At 39.7% G+C, this 19,657-nt stretch overlaps 2 protein-coding genes across 2 annotated transcripts; both read left to right on the top strand.

The window, feature by feature from the left end:
* The first annotated feature begins 3,680 nt into the window (after positions 1–3,680).
* LOC118821738 (chymotrypsinogen A-like) lies at positions 3,681–8,043 on the top strand. The gene is made up of 4 exons (XM_036590466.1): positions 3,681–3,756; positions 5,596–5,782; positions 5,881–6,136; positions 7,738–8,043. The coding sequence occupies exons 1-4, from the start codon at positions 3,681–3,683 to the stop codon at positions 8,041–8,043; spliced, it is 825 nt and encodes a 274-aa protein (XP_036446359.1).
* A 1,103-nt stretch (positions 8,044–9,146) lies between these two features.
* On the top strand, positions 9,147–19,625 carry LOC118821737 (serine protease 27-like). Its single transcript, XM_036590465.1, has 5 exons — positions 9,147–9,388; positions 9,492–9,753; positions 10,237–10,332; positions 11,579–11,795; positions 19,438–19,625. The coding sequence occupies exons 1-5, from the start codon at positions 9,147–9,149 to the stop codon at positions 19,623–19,625; spliced, it is 1,005 nt and encodes a 334-aa protein (XP_036446358.1).
* Positions 19,626–19,657: the final 32 nt, after the last annotated feature.

Raw genomic sequence — 19,657 nt, 5'->3', positions numbered from 1 at the left:
TTAGGTTTCTCCTTTGTTTCTGTTTGCATTTACTAGCTAGCTAACGGCTACTGCATCTCTCTCTCTGACTCTACTTCTAGCGCCGGTTCTCCATCGTGAATCTCTCTCTCTCTTTCTCTCTCTCTCTCTCTGCTGGACTCTACTATACCTGGCTGTGTGTCCTCAAGTTTATGGCTAGTCAAACACTCATACGCCGATTCCTCGGACTCGCTTCATTCTTAAACAGGCCCAAAACACCAAAAATTCACTCACGGCTTCATTTTCAAACGAGCCCAATTTGGCGGGAAAGCCACGAACCTCGCTCTGTCTGCGCTCTCTGTCCGGGTTTACAGCTAATCAAACACTCCTACGGCGATTCGTTTATCCGCTCATAAGGCCGTTCATTTTCTGTCTGTAATCAGTCATTTTGGCCGCTACTACGGTTTTCAAACGAGCCCAATTTGGCGGCGAAACAGCGACCCTGGCAACTCTGGGGTTAACACTTTAGCTGTGTTTTGAAAACGTTAAATCCGGACACTTAGTCAACTCAGCTAACCCTCCTGTTAGCTTGCACTAGATGACTGAGCTTACTACTATTAGCTCACTGCTGCTAAGACTGCTAGTCGTAATAACGAAACTAAATGCAGAGTAAGCCGTTTTCACTCGCAGCAAAGCAGCAGGTTTGTGGAAAAATAAAACCAACACATTACCTCGCCGTTAAACATGAAGACACGGTGTGAACAGAGACTTCGGTGCAGCCAGGCTGGTTTCTTCCTCTGTGATTGTGTGAACGGCGCTGTCCTGGAGCAGCTCGCGCTCAGATTTAAACGGGGATTCTCGACATTCATTGGCTGAACAGACCATAACCACGATTTTGTCCAATGAACACACAACTGTCTGCTAAACTAATTTTTTGTGGTTTCAAAACTTGAATTCTACCAAATATAAGACAGTAATATACCTTTGAACTGATATCACAATTTACTGCCTGTTTTAAAGAAAAGTGTTATGAATTACTGAATGGTTTGACAATTTTTTGAATTATTTAAACCTCATCATTTTAGTCAAAATATCTGGTCTGATGCTGTATGCCAGTTCATAATTTGGAAGTTTAAATGAATTTACCATACATTTACTGTTTTAAAACAACAAATTGCTGTTAACGTACAATAGGCAAAGGAGTTATCATATTTTCATTACACTGTATTGAAAGTAATTTTATAGGACAGTTCTGTAAATTAATTTATTAGGTTTTATAATGTGTTTATTACCATTAAACACACACAGAGCAGGAAAAATGTAAAACAACTATATTGATCTGTATTTTTACACTGATAACTCTGTTTTTACCCTTTTAACTGTGTTTTACAATGATAACTACTAAATTAACACTCAAAACTCTTAAAATGGTACAATCATGTTTAAAAAATGGTAGATTCTTATAATTTAAAATAACAGACTTTGACTGTATTTTTACAGCAGATTTATTGAAAAGGGTGATTTTCCTGTATTTTCCAGGTATATTCTCTTATCATGAAAAATACAGAAAAAAAAACTATTTATGTATGGTCAATGTCTGTAAAAAAAATCTTTTTTATTTTACAGTGTGTAAATAGTGTACGGCAATACTATATGCAGTATATTCTAATATGCAGTAGAAGAATTTCCCTCTGGGATTAATAAAGTTACTTACCTACCTACCTACCTACCTACCTACTGACCTACCTACCAACCTACCAACCTGAATGTTTTGACTGTACTAATTGGGACATGTTTTCTGGTGTTGACTTGGACAAACTTGTTGAAGTAACATGTTCACATATCTGTAGGTACATGATAATTTAATACAATTTGCCCTGCAATGAACTGGCATGCTTCTTTATCTGGCAGTCTGATGAAAGAGTCTGAGTTTGGTGAATGCCAGGCGAACGTTACCTGCCTGACTGCACCGTGCCAATTGTAAAGTTTGGAGGGGGAGGGATAATGCTATGGGGTTGTTTTTTCAACATTGTTTGGGGACCTTTTCAAATCAAATCAAAACACATTTATTGTCACATCACATTTACACAGGTGTGCAGGTGAGGTAAAAAAATAAGAAAAAAAATATATATACATTAGACTCTAAATATTTACACATACACAATATACGCATTAATATATACCACTTGCATTATTTCTAATGTACAGTTTTCACAGTAATATAAGTTATGAAATAAAAAGCTATGATATGTACAGTTTTACACATTACCACATATGCAATTTGTGAGTCTGAAGTGAGATACAGGATACACATGGGATAGAATACTGATATGTACATATTCCAGGTTATGCAAGATATGAATAGAAGATGTGCAAGATGACCATCTATATGTGCAAGCATAGATTTACTAGACTGAAGTTACAGTGAGTTCACAGAGAGTCTGTTTGAGGTGTGGACAGAGTGTGGACTGTCCATGAAGATCATCATGATGATGATTAAGAAGTGTAGTGACGGGCTCATAGACTGATACACCAGCACCACTGGCTGATGGCCTTGGGGAAGAAAGTGTCTTGGAACTGAGTGGTTCTGGACTTTATGCTTCTGTATTTTCTCCCACTCAGCAGCTGTGAGAACAAACAATGGCTTGGGAGGGTGGAGTCCTTTTGAATCCTCCTGGTCTTCCTCAGGCAGCAGCTGGTGTATAAATCCAGGAGATTTCGGAGCTGGACCCCGGTGATGTGCTGGGCTCTCCGTACCACCCTCTGCAGAACTTTCCACTTGATGGCAGTGCAGTTTCCATACCAGGTGGTGATGGAGCCTGTTAGAATGCTCTCCACAGTACATGTGTAAAACGTTCAGAGGATGCTGGGATTCGTGCCTTCTTTACCACCCGTATGGTGTGTTTGGTCCATGTCAGATCCTCTGTGATGTGAACACTAGGAACTTGAAGCTGATGACCCTCTCTACAGCAGCTTCTTTGATAGTGATAGGGGTGTGCACTTTCTCTTGTTTCCTGAAGTCCACTATGAGCTCCTTGGTCTTGTCGACATTGAGAGACAGGCTCTTCTCCTGGCACCAGTGTGTCAGGAAGCTGACCTCCTCTCTGTAGATCAGGCCCACTGACCTCCTCTCTGATTGGAGATCAGGCCCACAATTGTGGTGTCATCTGCAAATTCGATGATGACATTGGAGCTGTGTCTGGCTGAACAATCGTGGGTTTACAGAGATTACAAGAGAGGGCTGAGGAGGAGGTGATGTTGCCCACCTTTACCACCTGGTGTCAGCCAATCAGGAAGTTCAGGATCCAGCTGCACAGAGAACAGTTCAGACCCAGATCCCGAAGCTTAATGTCGAGACTTGAGGGCCCGATGGTGTTGAATGCTGAGCTATAGTCCACAAACAACATTCTCACATATAGAGTCTGGGCTATTGCATCATCAGTGGATCTGTTGTGTCTGCAGTGGATCCATAATGACCGGTAGTAAGGAGCAAATAAAGTCTCTGACCAGCTTCTCAAAGCACTTACTTATGATAGAGGTCAGAGCAACCAGGCGCCAGTCATTTAAAGTAATAACCCTGGCTAACTTTGCAACTGGCACAATGGTGGCCAGTTTGAAGCACACAGGAACAACTGAGAAGGAGAGAGAGAGGTTAAAGATGTCTGTAAACAGATAAACATTCTGTAAACTGATGTGCACATGCTTTGAGGATGCATCTAGGAATGCCATCAGGTCCAGCCGCTTTGTGGATGTTAATGCACTTGAAGACTCTGGACACGTCAGCCACAGAGATGGAGGGTGGGCTTTGACTTGGCGGTAGCGGGGGCGGGGCTCTTTCTGAGAGTGTGGCGTGATTTACCTCAAAACAGGCATATAAAGTATTTAGCTCGTCTGGAAGTGCAGCACTGATGTTATTTTCAGAATGAGTTTCCCTTTTCAACTCCGTTAATGTGTTTAACCCCTCCCACAGGCTTCTCGTGTTGGTGGTGTTAACTGTGATTGAACTTTAGCCCTATACTCACGTTTGGCTGCTTTTATGGTCTTATGAAGAGCATAGCTGGCTTTTTTTATACTCCTCCGTGTTTCCTGATTTAAAAGCAGTGGTACGTGCGTTCAGAGCAGCACAAACTTCACAGGTGAGCCATGTTTTCTTATTGTGGTAAACATGAACTGTTTCTCTATGCACTTTCTGATGAATCTGGTAACACAGTCTGCTTATTCGTGAGTGTTATTGTTTGACACCTCCTGGAACATCTCCCAGTCTGAGTCATCAAAACAGTCCTGGAGCCCAGAATCTGATTGGTCTAACCAGCAGTGGAACTCCCTGATGGTGGGCGGTACCCTTTTCAGCTTCTGCTTATAGGAGCAGGATGGAGAGATGATCCGATTTGCCAAACAGAGGCCGGGGGAATGCTTTGTACGCCTCACAGAAGGGGGAGTACCAGTGATCCTGTGTGTGTGATTTTTGTGTGCTGCATGAGATATGTTGGAAGTACTTTGGAGTAAATTCCCTAAAGCCTCCTGCCTCGTACAGTTTCCTGAGTGCCAGGTCTGAATCAGTCTGTGGTGGGATGTACATGGCGATGACAATGACCCCTGAAATCTCTCTCGGCAGCCACAGCAGTCTGCACAAGATGATTAGATATTCCAGGTCCAGAGAGCTGAAAGACTAGATGAAGTGTACATTCCTCTGATCGCACAAAGTATTGTTGAGCATAAAACATACACCTCCGGTACTCTGTTCTGTCTGCGTGGTGCACAGAGAAGCCTGCGGGCTTGATGGCCTCATTGGGAATCTCTGCTGATATACAGCAGTTTCGTGTCTCTCATTGGAAAGAGATCCATGCCCTGAGTTGGATGATTTTGTTGTCCAGGGACTGTATATTTGCCAGTAGTATGCTGGGGAGTGGGGGGCAGTTAGCACACAGTCTCAGCCTGACCAGAACGAAAGCTCTCCCGCCCCTTTTCCGGCGTCTGCGGTGTTTCCTCGGCCGGTCGGGCAAGATGAACGGGGCCTCTTCAAGGTTCCCAAACAATGGATCTGTGTTCAGGAACTCAAAGTCCGGTTTTCGGTGACCTGTTTGCTGATTGAGTGTGTGTGTGTGTGTGTGTGTGTGTGTGTGTGTGTGTGTATGCATGTATACACACACAATAAATAACAAAACCTGTCTCTGAATACTTGTTTATTATTAGAATTGTTTGATACTTAATATATCAAAAGCCATTTCTTTCAAACAGGCACACACAAGACAAATACTACATATCGCTGTTGTTGGAAGAAAAAATTGTATCTCCAAAATGATAATTTTACAGGAAACATAAAAAAAAAAAAATACTTTACTTTTAATGTACATCAATGGAACCAGACTTTCCAAGTAATTTTGGGACATTTCTTTTGGTCCATTCTTCATGAAATTTACGCAAAAGGTAGGGTGAAAAAAAGGGTAAAAGGTATTTTCAAATTATGCCAAAAACAGCAAAAACAGAGATACAAGGTTTACTTCCGACAACAGTGATATGCTAAAAGGCATCTATTTCTGAAGGGCACATGCAAGACAAAAGACAGGGCATGTAAGGAATGTATGAGATAGGGCTGAAAGAGAGAGAGAGAGAGATCACAAAGATCCATCTAACTAGAATGTTTCCTTTTCTCTTTGTCAGTGTGTGGTGTGGCTCCTCTAAATAACATCACAGTGGGAGGACCGAATGCTGCTCCAGGTTCTTGGCCTTGGCAAGTTAGTCTGCAAACTAGCGGTGTTCATTTCTGCAGTGGATCTCTCATCAACTCTAACTGGGTTCTAACAGCGGCCCGCTGCTTAATAAGGTGTCAAACTGAATAAAAATTCTGAAGAGTCGCTTGTAGTACTGTGATAAAAAACATTCAGCAGATGGTGTTAAGAATGCCTCTGTTCTGTTTTTCAGCAATATTACTGAAAGGGTGACTGTGTATCTGGGATTGCAGTCACTGTCCACAAGTGACGCGAATACAGTGTCCAGATCTGTTACTCAAGTCATTGGATATCCCAACCTCACTTATGAGAGAGATATTGTCCTGCTGAAGCTGAACTCTAGTGTGAATTTCACTGATTATATTAAACCTGTCTGCCTGGCTGCAGCTGGAAGCGCATTCTTCAACGGTACTCAGGCTTGGGTCACTGGCTGGAATACAAACACCAATGTAGGTGAGTAATGAGGACAGAATTATGAGGAAGCTGAAGCTCATATGAACCATATCAAACTTGTCAAATTGAACTGTGGATCTAGGGTCTGGTTTAGATGTTCATGGACCACGAAACATTCACCGTGTATAACCTCGGCTAGATCCATGATAAAAAATGGGAATCAATTGACCTTATATTTCTTATATTTTAATTAATAATTACAAAACTGTAGCCCATTATGCTAAAACCATGTTGTACTTTTATATTATTTGCTGTCCCCATTTGACCTCCTAATGGTAATGTTTTTCAGCATTCCTTATCGCTTGATCTTTTCACATTGCTTTTGTGGAGCGGAGCAACTAATGGAATTCAGAAAGTATTCAGACCTCTTTGCTTTTTCCTAATTTAGTTACTTTACAGCCTTACTGTAAAATAGGTTTCACAATGGTTTTTAAATGTATTAACCAATAAATAAGTAAATGAAATATTATATTTGCAGAAGTAATCAGCCCTTTGTTGAAACACCCTTGGAAGCAATTACAGCTTTTTAAGTCTTCTTGGGTATAACACTAAGTTTTCATTGGATGATAAAATCATGTTTCACATGGCCTAAAAGTCCTTTTTCTGCAAACTTCAAGGGAGCTGTCATGTGCCTTTTACTGAGGACTGACTTCCCTCTGGCCACTATTCCATAAACCACCTACTTGGTGGAGGATTGCAGATATGGTTGTCTTCCTGGCAGGACATCTGGAGGTCCGTCAAAGTAACTGTCAGGAAGAGTCTTGCTAATTTTTGGTGAATGCTTATTCCAGATTTTTATTTTGAATACATTTTGCAAAACTTTGTGAAAACTTGTTTAGACTGCTTTATTATGGAGTATTTTGTTAGATTGACAGAGGTTGCGGACTCAAGGAATACGACTTGGACTTGAAACTTACCTGGTGAACTGATCCTTCATGCTAGCAAAACCAAAGAAACACAGTTCTCTCTACTGGTCTGATTTTAACAGTTCCTGCAGGGGAAACGATCACACCATTCACCCTAGAGGCTAAAGTTGACTTGTATTCACCAGCTTCATGTTGGAATTTGTCATTCCATCTTAAATGGAGCAGCAACTTAGTGACTTTTTCCCACCTCTGTAGACTGATGAGAAAAAAATCACTTTTATATCAAGGCTGTACCGTAATAAAAGAAAGAAAAAAATGAAGGGATCTGAATACTTTTTGAATATAGTGTACAAAACACGCTTATCATTTTCAAAGCCATATTTTCAAGAGCAGTTTTCAGTGATGTACAACATGACACTTTATTTTTCTGGACTGTCAGTTAATGGCGTCAGTCCTTGTGCTAGTACTGTTTTGATGTTTAAGAAAAGTTACTTTGGTCTGTGTCCCTTATCCAGGCACCCTGAAACAATCAAATGCCTCAGTTGTTGGAAACAGGAAATGTAACTGCATATATATCCCTTCATATGGGTTTGAAGTGATCACAGACAACCTGATGTGTTCTGGATTGTTGGCGAGCTATGGCTGTTTGGTAATTTCTTCTCAATCTCTCCACTTCCTTTTTCCAATAAAGGGTGTAAGATTTAAATTAATATCTACCTGGTCCTGCACAGCTTGACGTTGGAGGTCCCCTGGTCATCAAACAGGAGGGTCGTTGGATCCAGGCAGGCATTATGATCTATCCTGGGAGCTGTTATGCTTCAGGATATGTAGAAGTCTATACCAGAGTGTCTCTGCACCAAAACTGGATTAACCAGCAGATCATCAGCAACCAGCCAGGTTTTGTCACATTCACTTCTATTGGCACTAATGGGGACCTGAGTGTGTCCTGTCCTGGCCTGTCTCCTGTTGCCACTTCTTATCCAGTCACCTCCACATCTGCTGCTTTATGTAAGATTGCCTGTATTTACAATATATGATCAGATACTGAGGCTTATTATCAATGGAAAAATTCCACATTTTTGCATGGACAAAGCAAAAGTATCATAGAGCTAGAGAGCACAGAATCTTTCAACAAACCCCAAATTACCACCTCAATGTTCTTTTATGTTATACACAGTCCACTGACTTTGTCTGCATCAGTTTCTTTCTCTGTTCTTCCTCTTTTATCATTTTTCTTTGATTTTTTCCATATCCAGCTTCTTCATCAACTGTAGTTGGATATTCTACAACAGACACTAGAACCACAGCTGTCCCCACAACAACAGCAGTGGCTACAACTACTACTGTCGCTACAACTGTCTCCACAAATGCAACAGTCCCTACGACAACTGTTGTAGCAGCTGCTTCTGTTTCCACAACTGCTGTTGTCCCTTCAACAACTGCTTTTATCCCTTCAACAACTGCTGCCACAACTGCTGCTATTCCCACAACCACAACTGTCCCTACGACCAATACCATCAATACAACTGCTACTGTCCCTACAATCATAACTGTCCCAACAACCACAACTGTTACCACACCTGCTGCTGTTTCCACAACCACAATTGCCCCAACAACCACTACTGTTGATACAACAATTGTCCCCACAACCACAACTGTTGTCACAACTGCTGCTGTTTCCACAACCACAATTGCCCCAACAACCACTACTGTTGATACAACAACTGTCCCCACAACCACAACTGTCCCCACAACCACAACTGTTGCCACAACTGCTGCTATTTTCACAACCACAATTGCCCCTACAACCACTACTGTTGATACAACCACAGCTGCCCCTGCAACTACTGCTGTCCCCACAACTGCTACTATCACTACAACCATGTTTGAAGCTAAAACACTAACTGTTTCCACAACTCTCCCCACAACCACTGGTGTCCCAACAACTGCTACTGTCACTACAACCATGCTGATAGCTAAAACCACAAATGTCCCTACAACTGTCTCCACAATCACTGCTGTTGCCACAACTGCTGCTCTTCCCACAACCACAAAATCCCCAACACCCACTCCTGTTGATAGAACTACAGCTGTCCCTACAACCACAGCTGTCCCTACAACTGCTACTATCACTACAACCATGCTTGTAACTAAACCCCCAAATGTCCCTACATCTGTCCCCACAACTGCTACTGTCACTACATCCACAGCTGTGGTGTGTGGCAGTGCCAAGCTGAATAGCATTACAGGAGGGGGCAACTCCTTAGCATCTGCAGGTGTGTGGCCATGGATGGCCAGTCTGCAACGTAATGGTATTCATGTCTGTGGAGGAACACTGGTAGCTGAGCAGTTTGTCTTGAGCTCCGGTGACTGCTTCTCTAGGTAAAAACTGCAGGATTAGCAAAAGTTAAGTCAGGAATCAAAATCACATCAAGACACATCAGTGCTAATTCTGAGGTTCTCTATTCTTTATCTTATCCTACAGCTCTACCAGTGCTTCTGACTGGACAGTAATTCTGGGACGGCTCAAACAGAACGGCCCCAACGCCAACGAGGTCTCTATTAGTGTGACCAAAATCTCAATCAGCAGTGACATAGTCAACAACGCAGCAGTACTGCTGTTGTCTCGCAAGCCAACGCTTTCAGACCACATTCAGCCCATATGTGTGGACCTGGGGGACAACAGCTTCACTGTCAACACTCAATGCTGGGCATCTGGCTGGGGATCAGGAGGAGGAGGTACGTTTGTGTGTTTGGTGGGTATAGTAGCCCAAACCCATACTCAAATAAAAGTATTGTTACTTCTCTAAAATGATGGATTAAATAAAAGTATCTTTGTACAACTTTGTACATATTTTAAATGTAGCAAGTCAAAAATCTATCGAGTACTGAGAAACATGTAGATCTGCAGTGGAACTTCGTAGCACATCCAGCATCTATCAGCATAGAAAGTGAAGTTTGTAAAGCTCTATTCTCTCTTATTGATGCGCTGTTGATGTGGCAGATCACAAAGCTGTACAGACGATGTCATACATACTGTACTTCCTTTACAAATATGCTTGATTACAAGTAAAAGTATTAAGATGAAAAGTATTGAGAAATGTGTACCCTTCTTTGCAAATTCACAATATATTTCAAGTTCACACAAATAGTTGTCAGCGGTTTTCATCAGTCGTCATATTGCCCTTCCTGCTCTCTGTCATGTTTATTCTCTTTATGTTGAAGCTGAGCAAACTCTTCAGCAGTTCAACACTACTATACTGGACTGTGGGAGCGCATCCTCATCTAACAGAAGCATCTGCACAGGAGTCATGCCCTTAGAACAGGTCTGTACGTTAACATATACTGAAATCTATTTAACCAGTGGCAGCTGGCCAATAGAGGGTGGTGCTCCCTGGTGGAAGTTTTTTGTTTGTTTGTTTTTAAAATAAACATTTTTAAAATAATCAATAACTACTTATTTGAAGTATGAATGTGTTAAAAAGTGCACAATCATGTTTAATAGATAAAATATATTGGGAGAAATTAACATCCTCTCCATTCCCTCTCTCTTTTGGGGTGATAGAAATGTTGCCCAGTCAGAGCAGCAGTACAGCTACATGTTACTGACACAAGATATGCACATAGTAACATAAATTTTACCCAATCAGCATCCTCGAATCTGATATCTAAAAGGTGTTTCATTTATCACCCCAAGCGGAGTCCGTCAGTGGTCGAGTAGGGACACCTGACGTTATTAACACTGATGACTCAAGACACAGGATTTCAGCTGCCCCCAAATTCAATAAGATCTCTTCTCCAAAATACATTTGAAAGGAGAACTTTGGTGGAGAAACTGAGAGAGTTTGGGCCAGATTCACCTGACATAACCATCACACAACAGGCTAGCAAAAAACTCTCTAGAAATACCTCAAATTTTGTCTTATGTTTTTTTTTTTTTGCTAATTTTACTGTATATGTTTTTGAACCAGACTCAATTGGTAATCTGATAATGCATACTGTACCTTTTATCTGAACACATTAGTACGGCAACTAATGATTAATTAACTAATAACTGATTTTTTTAATAACAATTAAATAATTACTGACTACTTGACAAAGAGCTGGAATCTTCCAATTTGTGTTAAATAGTATTGGGATCATTGCTGAAACTGACTGAATATGGCACAAACAGCCCCACCAAGAATAATTTTCACCAGCCGCCACTGCGTTTAACTATTATATTACTAGGAATTTATCAATACGAAATGAGTACTGTGACATTTTCCTAATTTTCCAATTTCCTAAAATCAAACAAACAGTTTCTCAATGGAGATTACACAGTCTGTTATTAGCATATTATCAAAATGGTAACTTTACAGGTGAGAGCAAAAACCTTCTGTAATTTTAATGTAAGTTAATGTAAAGACATTTTACTCCAAGCAATTCTGGAGAATTTCCATGCACACAATGTAAGGAGCAGCTGATGTGCTGTCTGTTTTTGTTTTTTTGTTTTTTTGTTTTTTTGGTCCGCAACAATATGCTATTTCTGTTTCTGACTCCTCAGTCTTAATCTTTCTCTCTCGCTCTCAGACTAATATTGGAGGTCCTCTGATGTGTAAGGTTGGCCAATCATGGGTCCAGCCTGCAGTTTTGACTCTAGTTCCCAAGCTGTCTCGTGCCTCAGACGTCCAGGTCTTCATTAAAATCTCAAGTGTCGCAGAATTCCTGCGGGAGATGGTGGGCACCTTCCCTCCCAAAGCCAACACCACATCTACCAACACCACCACCGTCAAGCCTGTCAGCTCCAGTACATCTTCATTGCTCTCCGTCACGTCTCTCCTTCTGCTCTCTCTTCCTGCTCTCATTCAAACATTCAGTTAAGAATGAGCATGTAAGTGTAACAGAGCTGAACATAACCTCATTGAAGTAAATGTGAGTGAAACAAACATTATAATATACAAGCGAAGCATCAATAAGCCCAGCCCAGCTCATAAACTCCAGCCTTACTGGAGAAACTTACTTGCTGAACTGACCATTTTCCTCATGGTATCAAAACAAAAGAAACACAGCTCTCTCTATTTGACCGATTTAACAGCTTCTGCAGGTTAACACACGCAAATGTTCAGTCACCACAAGGCTGAAGCTGACTTGTTCTTCGTCAGCTTCATACTGGAATTTGTCGTTCCAACTTAATTGGTGCAGCAGTCAGGCGGAAGAATGTAACTTGCACCATTTAAGGTGGAACAGAAAATTTGAATAAGAAGCTGCTGGCAAAAAAGTCATCTTTAGCTTTGTACATTCACCGTCATTTTACTGTCTTTTCTGTAAACTTTTTTTTTTTGCGTTCTGTTGCTATCTTAATTCAGTTCAAACGAGTGGTTGTTTTACGTTGAGCTAGTTTTAATGCTGAGCTAGTTTTAATCCTATGCACCCAGTGTTCCCAAAAAGGTAAAGTTTTTTCAATAGTACTTTTAAAATTCTTTTCATGTGTAGTGCACTGCTCTTTGTGTATACATTGTGCCTGTCATGGTTATCATGGATTCTATGTTTTAGTTTGAAGGGTAAAAAAAATAATATACAGCCATGCACTACTAACATGTCATTAAAAGGCTACTAGTACTGTTACCATTATTCCATGTTGAGGCCTTAAATTAACTGAAGAATGCATACTGACTTGTTTAAGATAAGAAGAGTAGGACTGTTGACTTGAGACTTGCCGTCACTGACTCGAGACGTGAATTATCTTGACTTGGGACTTAAGTCAGGACTCAAGTGTCAAGATCTCAAGATCTCAGCCTTATTCTCTACTTGCAACTTAGTGACTTGTTTCCACCTCTGCTATCTATTTGTTTACATATATGTTAAATATTTATCTGTCTAGCTATTCAGTAAGCATTATATGTTAAGATATATGTTTTTTCACTACTCATGCAAAGTTTTGGACACCACTGGTCAACTGAATTGTTTTGTTGATTTTCAGTGAAAATAAGGATAAACATATCCTTTTCAGAGAACACACTTCTGCACATTTTATAGCACAATTAAATACGTTTATTCGCTGAATATTAATACATTGGAAAATGTAAAGTGCTAAATGTAGTCTGTACAAATGTTATGACACATTTTATTTGTCACAGGCAACTCCTGTCCTGGCCACCAGAGGTCCTCCTCTCCCCAGTGATGGTCCCCTGTTCCTCATCAAACCGCCCTATGAAAGTTTTTAAGTTAGACTCCTTCACTGCAAAGCATTATTGGTTTGTTGCCACTTTTCTGAACCAGTCTCTGTATTTTTATTAAGCCTCACTTCTCACTCAAAGCCCAAAAACCAAAATGAAGTTTTTTTTAAAGAATGTTATATGTTATATATGATATATATATATATATATATATATATATATATATATATATATATATATATATATATATATATATGTTGTTGTTGTTTTTTGTTTTTAATGATTGCTCTTTTGTTTCTTTCACTGTAGTACAGGAAACTGTATTTTTTTATTCCACTATTATAAGATAAGAAGCACAACTGCACCTTTCTTGATGTCAAACAATCATGTGCAACTGCCACAACAAAAATAGCTCTTAAAAAAATCAAAACTCTTTAATAAATGTTGACTTGTTTGCTCCAGTTCGCTTCTGGTTTTGTAAATCATGCACATTGTTGTTGAAATATATTGCGTTGCCATTACTAAAGAAAAAATGCATAGTTCAACTGAGGGACCTCATAAACAGGCTGAATTTGCCTTTTGTGGCCTCTTTGGAAAAAAAAAAAGCTGGCCAACAGATATGTCATGACTGGAACTAAAACCTGTGTGGCACATTATTGCATTGACTATTGTTTGTATTCTGGTATTGCGTATTTCAGTGGGGTATTATGATTACAGTATTTTGAACTCCACTGATGCATACAAAACATGTTACTACTTCGTATACAGTCTTTGCTACACAAGAAACACATTTATAATCAACAAGCCCCTAAGCTTAAATCAAACATTTCTGCTCTTTATTCTAGCCTAATGAGTTTGCCCACATGAAATATGAAGTTACCCAGACACTACTATTCACATCTAATTTTACACCTACAGCCAATGTCAGATGTTCATCAGCGTTTGGCTGTACTGCCATCTTCAGTACAATCACAAAGTACAATCAGAACTTGTGATGTTAATATTTTTGAGAACATTTTGGTCACCACAGACTGGTTAGCTGGACAGATTCAGTACACTGGGAGTAATGAATTGTTTGCAGTGCATTCAGGAAGTGTTTGTTGTTCCTTTTCCTTTTCTCTCATTTTGTTATTTAACAGTCTTACTCTAAAATGAATTGAATGCAGTTTTCTTCACATTTGTTGAAGTATCAGTTTTCCACCAATCACCCTTGAGATATTTCTAGTTTGATTAAAGTCCACCTGAGGTAAATTCACTTGATTGGATGTGATTTGAGAAGGCAAACCTCTTTCTGTATAAAGTCCCACAGTGGACCTGCAAAATAGGACTTTGACCCAGGATGGGCACTGAAACAATAATACAGCTGTATAGGTCCTAAAGAGCATAATGACCACATTCCATCGTTCTTAAATGATTCTTAAATCGAGACTCTCTGCAGCATTCCACCAATCAGGGCTTTGCCGCAGAGGGACCAGACAGAAACCGCTCCTCTGAAAAAGGCTCATCACTCGGCGTTGGCCAAAAACACCTAATGTACCATCAGACCATGAGAAAAAAATACTCTAGACTGGACTCTTTAGTATAGAGCCCTGCTCATGACATCCTGTGTAAATAAAAAAATGTGTGGCCACAACTTAGTACAGCATGGGAACAAGATAGTTAGGTCGTGGCCACAACTTGGTAAGGCATGAGAACCAGATCCTAATGTGTGGCCACGACTTAGTAAGGCATGGGAATGAGATCCTAATGCATGGCCATGACCTAGGCACAATCAGGCATGATCTCATTCCCATGCCTTACTAAGTTGTGGCCACGACTTAATTATCTTATTCCCACGCCTTACTAAATCGGGGCCACGCATTAGGATCTCGCATTATTTTCATTTATACATTAGGGCTCTGTACTTTATATTATATCTGGGCGTTTTTCAGCTGGGATGCTTGTCAAGATTGTGCGAAAGATGAAGTGATATAGTGATATTCAGGTGGAAAACCTGCTCAAGAGCAGAGGCCTAGCCAAGGGGTGGCCAGTGTCTCTCTAGACCGAAGCATGGCCACCCTTCTGGCCACCCCAGTTTTGAAAAGTGACACAGTCAGCCATCATTAATAAAGCATCAATTATGCTTTATGGTGAAAATGTGCCATCAGGTCCAATCAGTTATAAGAGTCTAATGATGCTGCATTTAATATTAGCTATCCTGCTGTGACAGGCAAATTTTCTGGTGGGAGAATGTGTGCTGGGTGCCTTCAGCAGTGCTGCTCTGTAAACTACATTATGAAGTAGGCTATAAACATTCATCATGATAACTAATTTCCTTTTACAGTTGAATATGTGTATGTGTTATAGGATCTCTTATATACTGCTGAGCTTTCTAATCATTAGATTCATGTATAACCTGTAGAGAGGGCAGCCTGAATAATAACTTCTATGGCCCGTCTGTCTAAATGAAATGTTTTTCTTAAGGTAACGTTGTGCATTGAAAAAAGTGATGCAATTAAACACATAAATTCCTCATGAATAAAATGTTGCATCAACACAGTTTTCTCTTTCAGTAGTTATATTGATGTAATATTATAATCTTGGTTGTGATGGACAGATTCAGTTATGGACAGAGAAAAATTAAAGCATCACTTTTTATGTCATTTTAAAAGTTCTAACTATGTCCCTGCTCAAGAGCACTCACATCAGATCTCAGAATAGGGCAGGGGTTCACTTTCAGCACAGCAATGTTCTGAATAAGGGAAGTTTTGGGGGGTTTTTTTGTTTGTTTGTTTGTTTTTTTTACATTTTTTAAGGTTATGTAAAGTCTGTCTCTTGGAATTTGAATACAGCCTCTAACTGCTGAAAGCAACTGTATTTAACAGCAAATTGCACCATGATTTTCTGCATAATCTCATGGTTAAGATGTAAACAGTTAATAAAATATTTTAAGATGCACCACTTTGGAGAATCTTACCATTTCAGAATTGTTCACAGTGGTGGTGATAGGAACCAGACATCTGAAGACATCTGAAGACTTTTTCTTAAAGCTCCCTTTCACAAGGTTAAAGATAAATGCTTATGTGTTGGTGGGTGTGAATATGCTACCTGGTGGCTGAGACATTGTTTTAAGATAGTTTTGAGATAAGCTTTTGGCATAAAATGTATTTTTTAAAAATATACATTAGAGCAGCACATGCAAGGAGTTGTAACGAAAAACTTTCAACCATAATCAATCATACATGTCATCACTGTCCAAAAAATCTCCTTTTTGTCAATTTTCCTACATTGTTTGAGCACACCAGCTGACCTTGAAAATTTCAAGTCAAGTCAAGTCAGCTTTATTGTCAATACTACAATATATACAGGACATACAGAATATTGAAATTGCGTTACTCTCAGACCCCATGGTGTAGCAATAACATTAAATAGAGAGTAAACAGGAAATGTATGAATTAAATAGACACTAAATGAACACTGAACACTAATTGTAAAAATAAACACTCATTGTAGAAAAATAGAATAATAAAAAATAACAAAAATATAAGAAGGTCCCTGAAATTAACAATAAATTGACATTAGGCACATACAGATTAAGGTCTGTGGGTATAGTGCAATAATAAACAGCAGTGCAATTAGAATGAGCTTATGGAGCAGTTAAAGTGATGAGTGCGTAACAGAAAGTGATGGGTGTGTAACAGTCCCTGTGAATGTCAGAGTTCAGTATTGGGGAATGGGGGTCAGGAACCTGTGTTTGGGTCTAAACTTTGTGTGTGTTCATGATAAATGGACCAGTAGAAATGCTCTAAAAATTGCTCGGAATAAAATTTTGGTACATTTTGGTACATAAAAAGTTAAGATTTTTTTTTCTTTTCCTGTGAAGTTCCCATTTTGGAGGTCCTAAATTTAACCCTTGTCCTAATCCTAACCCTATCTTTAATCTCAGCCTGAACGGAAAACCTTATGCCAACCCTAACTCTGGTCCAAAATTTAACCCTTGTCCTAATCCTAACTCTAACTTTAATCTCAACCTCAACCCAAAACCTAACCCTAACTGTGACTTTCCAGAGAGTAAGAATATATAGGCTCGCTGGCTTGATAAGGTCGGCAGCCCACTGACTATTTGCAACTGTTTGTCCACCCTTGGACCACCCAGATTGCTCTCCTTCTTTTTCTTTGGACAGTGATGATGTAAAACTCTGACAACACATAGATTCACTGTTTGTTTTGAATAGTAAATGAAATAGCCATACTTACAGTATACACATCATGATTTCTGGTTTCACCACGATTATGAAGAAATCTGAAAGCTCCTCTAATCTATTTAAGTAAGAATTTGAGTTAACTAGACAGTAAGTTTGCAAAATCTGTTAATTTTAGACATTTAGACACATGGGCTCCAGGTGGTCCAAGATATGTAGGCATGTTTAAAACACTGTTGCAATGGTTAAATATTTCCTTGTTGCTGGAGTGTCCCTTTAATAAAAACAGAAAAAATGTATGTTTTGTCAACGTCTGTCCACTAGATGGTGCTCTGTCAAAGGCTCTCGAAAGAAAAAATTCCCTCTCAAAGGCTCTCAACATTACTTTTTTGAGAAATTAATAAAACATTTAAATATGTTTTATCTTTGTTTATTAATGTGTAATTGTCCTACATAAAAGTCACCAGAATGCGGAAATCAAATGCTCTGAAACTGAGAAGTTTCTGAGGGGTATTCCAGGTAACTGATGTAGGTTTGGAAGGTATTCCTTTGTAGTTTTATGACGTGCCATGATTGACAAGTTAGGCCAATAAATAAAAGTGTTTTGCTTAACATTGTAGATAAAAGTGGACAAAAGAAGAATGAAGTTAGTGACAGTAGGAAAGAAAGAATCCTATAAAGGGTAAGAATCTACTGGTCATTTGGGCTCATCCTTCATATTGGTCCAGTTCCTGTTGAGGTGGAGCAGCAGCCAGAGGTGGGGCAGTTTCCCTTCACGCAGGATGGGGAAACAACTGAGGATTCCTTTTCCTGAATGACCAAGCATGCCCAGGCCTTTCCTCTGCCTACATATGTGTGTGTGAGCTTATTAACTGTTTAAGATGATGATAATGCAGGTCAGTCTGTTCATACATTTTGTGTCCATATAGAGGATTATATGGATTCCAGAAGCATAGCTCTCTTAGGGTGGTTAAGGCAAGACAGGCAGGCAGAAATGACAACTTTGGCTCTGTTTTATAACATCTATAACATGTCTTTTCTTTAAATGTAATCATAAAAATGTTAAAAACTTAAGAAAGAAACAGATATTCGTTTATTTCTGTGTTTAGTTCTGTGAATTCAGGTCCACTCGTGTCTAACTGTATTTTCTTGAAATTAGTGATTTAGCGGCTCAGCACCTCCTACATTGGCACAACCAAGTTTTGTTATATCAATGAAAAGCTTGTATCCTGTAGAACCTAGAATACCAATAGACGTCTATATTCTTTCTACTAACAATAACATTCACAGAAATGGTCCATATTTTCTGAGAACTCATTGGATACAGGCCTATTCTTCCCAATTAGCTTTTCTCTACAACCGTAAATCTAAGTCTCTAGAACACCTGCCTTCATGAATTTGTACATGTCCACTCCTGACCATACTGTGAGTGATATTATAGAAGGATTTCCTAATATGTTGCTTATAGCTGGAATTGTGGTAGAATATATATTACAAAATGACCTGGAACGTGTTTTATCGTTGCAATGCATTGTGTTTTCTTTACATCCAAAAGGAAGATTTTTGTTTTTTTACATGTGTGAATCTGTGCATAAACATCTCATTTGCATATTATTATTATTATTATATCATTTTACGCGAAAGCTACAATACAAACAACACTGGTAAGAATATCAGTAATGAACCAACTAAGATTCATTGTGATAGGTTTAAAAAATGAGCCAATTCAGCTGTAGTCTCACCTTTACAGAACACTTGGGCAATGGGCAGTTGTTTTATTTACACAAAATCCTTTTATAACAGAAGCCTAAGGGTCAGCTTCTTCAGCACTGGCCTTCTGACCTGTTTTAAGCATATTTGAATGGGTTTTCTGTTCTTTTCTAAGTACAAGAAAAATATTGTATGTATTAATTGTATTAATTGCTATCGATTCAGCAGACAGAGATTAGGTTTAAAAATGCTGGAGTAGTCCTTCAAGGCCTTAAAGGACCTCTATCTGATCTTTAGCTAACTGTGTGGAAAATTCACATTCCTCTCGGAGGCCCAGGGAGCCTCTTCCCATCCTTTGAACTACATGTCCCTACATGCACAGCTTTGCCAGCCAATGGCTTTTCAGAAAACCCTCTGACCGTGGTGCTCTATGCCAGAGGTTGCCAATGGCGACAGAGGCTTGAGCCAGGCAGCTGTCAGGGGGCCTCCAGAGCCCGGTGGTCACATGGCCCCTCTCAGACCAACCCCCCTCTTCCTGTCCCGTCCTCACTCCCCCCTCAGACGCCATAGAGGGAGAGAGGGGGAGGGGAGAGAGGAGGAGG

The sequence above is a fragment of the Colossoma macropomum genome, unplaced genomic scaffold (genome assembly GCF_904425465.1).
Source record: "Colossoma macropomum unplaced genomic scaffold, Colossoma_macropomum, whole genome shotgun sequence".
Lineage (NCBI taxonomy): Eukaryota > Metazoa > Chordata > Actinopteri > Characiformes > Serrasalmidae > Colossoma > Colossoma macropomum.
Note: the sequence above shows the minus strand (reverse complement) of the source record. Positions and strands in the feature narration are given on the sequence as shown.